At 38.1% G+C, this 1585-nt stretch overlaps 1 protein-coding gene across 1 annotated transcript in view; it reads right to left on the reverse strand.

The window, feature by feature from the left end:
• LOC119581633 (FERM, ARHGEF and pleckstrin domain-containing protein 1-like) overlaps positions 1-1585 on the reverse strand; it is a gene marked incomplete at both ends in the record, with an annotated part of 41567 nt that overhangs the window by 28596 nt on the left and 11386 nt on the right. Inside the window, 1 exon segment of the mRNA XM_037929754.1 lies at positions 1354-1457. Coding sequence (XP_037785682.1) covers positions 1354-1457 — 104 coding nt within the window.

Here is a 1585-nt window from a genome sequence, read left to right on the forward strand (position 1 = left end):
CAGATAGTGAAAAGATCTGGAAACATTCAAGCAACATTTATAATTCAGAAAAAAATTTAATAGTATTTACCTTAATTTACAAATTGCAAAATATTTATTATCAAGAAGATACATGCCAGCACACACAAATATATGTATGCACACTAATTTAAATATGTCTTTTTTATTTAAATATGCCCAAGTATCTTAGAGAGTTTATGTTTAAAGAAAGTGACAAAGTAGAAGATTATGGAATGATATCAGAGCCTGGGCACACCTGAGCCATTTCAATTTCAAAGAAAGGATTAGTTGCTTTTATAACGAACTGAACCAAGAAAAGGAGTAATCCTAGTAATCCCTTCCACTGTATATTTGCAATGTAAGGGGTGAAAAATCCACTGAAGTGCCATGGACACTACAATATCCAATTACACCACAGTGGCAAAAATAGTGAGATGATAAATCTTACAAGGGTCTGTGTCACTTTCTAGATGGGAATGACAAGATTCCACTTTTCTTCAACTACCACTGTTAGAAAGTACTTGAGGTCATATGTATATATAGAAGGAGAGAGAGGATGCTAAAGAGGACAAGAGAGAAAAGGATGTGGAGGAACTGAAGATAGAGGAAGAGTTAGAGGTAGAGGAAGAGGAGGAAGAAAAGGATAAAGAAGAAGAAGTGGTTGAAAGGGAGGAAGAGATAGAAGAGGAAGAGGAGGGGAAAGGGGAGGAATGGGAGGGGGAGGGGGAGGAAAAGGAAGGAGATGGGGAGGGGAAGGAAGGAGTGGAGGTAGAGGAAGAGGAATTGGAAGCAGAGGAAAAGGAATTAGAAATAGAGGAATAGGAAGAGGAAAGAGAATTTAAAGACAATGAAGAGGACGGGGTAAAGGAAGACAGAGTGGAGAAGAAGGAAAAGTAGGAAGTGTAGGAAGAGAAAGCCAAAAAAGAAGAGGAGGAAGAGGAGGAGGAAAATGAGGGAAGGGGATACGGAGGGGGAGGAAGAAGTGGAGGTAGAGGAATGGAAATTGGAAGTAGAGAAAATGGAATTAGAAAAAGAGGAACAGGAAAAGGACAGAAAATTTAAAGACAATGAAGAGGAAGGGTAAAGGAAGACAAAATAGAGAGGACGGAGAAGTAGAAAGTGAAGGAAGAGGAAGTCAAGAAAGAAGAGGAGAAAATGAGGAGGAACATGAAGATGATGTAAAGAACGAGGAGAATGGAAAGGAGGAAAAGCATCAGAAGTAAGAAGAGGATGTTGGTGACAAAAAGAAGAATGGGGAAAATACTAGATCAACAGGTAGAGAGAAAAAGTGACAGACTTAGGAGGGTTATCACAGATATCCTAACTAAATAAACCTACAGTTCACTGACTTACCACATTGATTGTCTCCAAGTGGAAGAAGAGGCTGCGCAGAGATACTCATACCTACGTTGCTTACGCTCGTATGTACTGAGGGAGAGTGTCGAAATGACTGAGACCTGTGAAGTAAAGACAAAATAATTTGCTGTAATTCAAAATCCTTTTCTAAATAATATTTATATCTAATACTTAGGCAAAGCACAGGAAAGAGAAAATAATATATAGTAAAATATACCTTAAAAACATC

The sequence above is a fragment of the Penaeus monodon genome, chromosome 15 (genome assembly GCF_015228065.2).
Source record: "Penaeus monodon isolate SGIC_2016 chromosome 15, NSTDA_Pmon_1, whole genome shotgun sequence".
NCBI lineage: Eukaryota > Metazoa > Arthropoda > Malacostraca > Decapoda > Penaeidae > Penaeus > Penaeus monodon.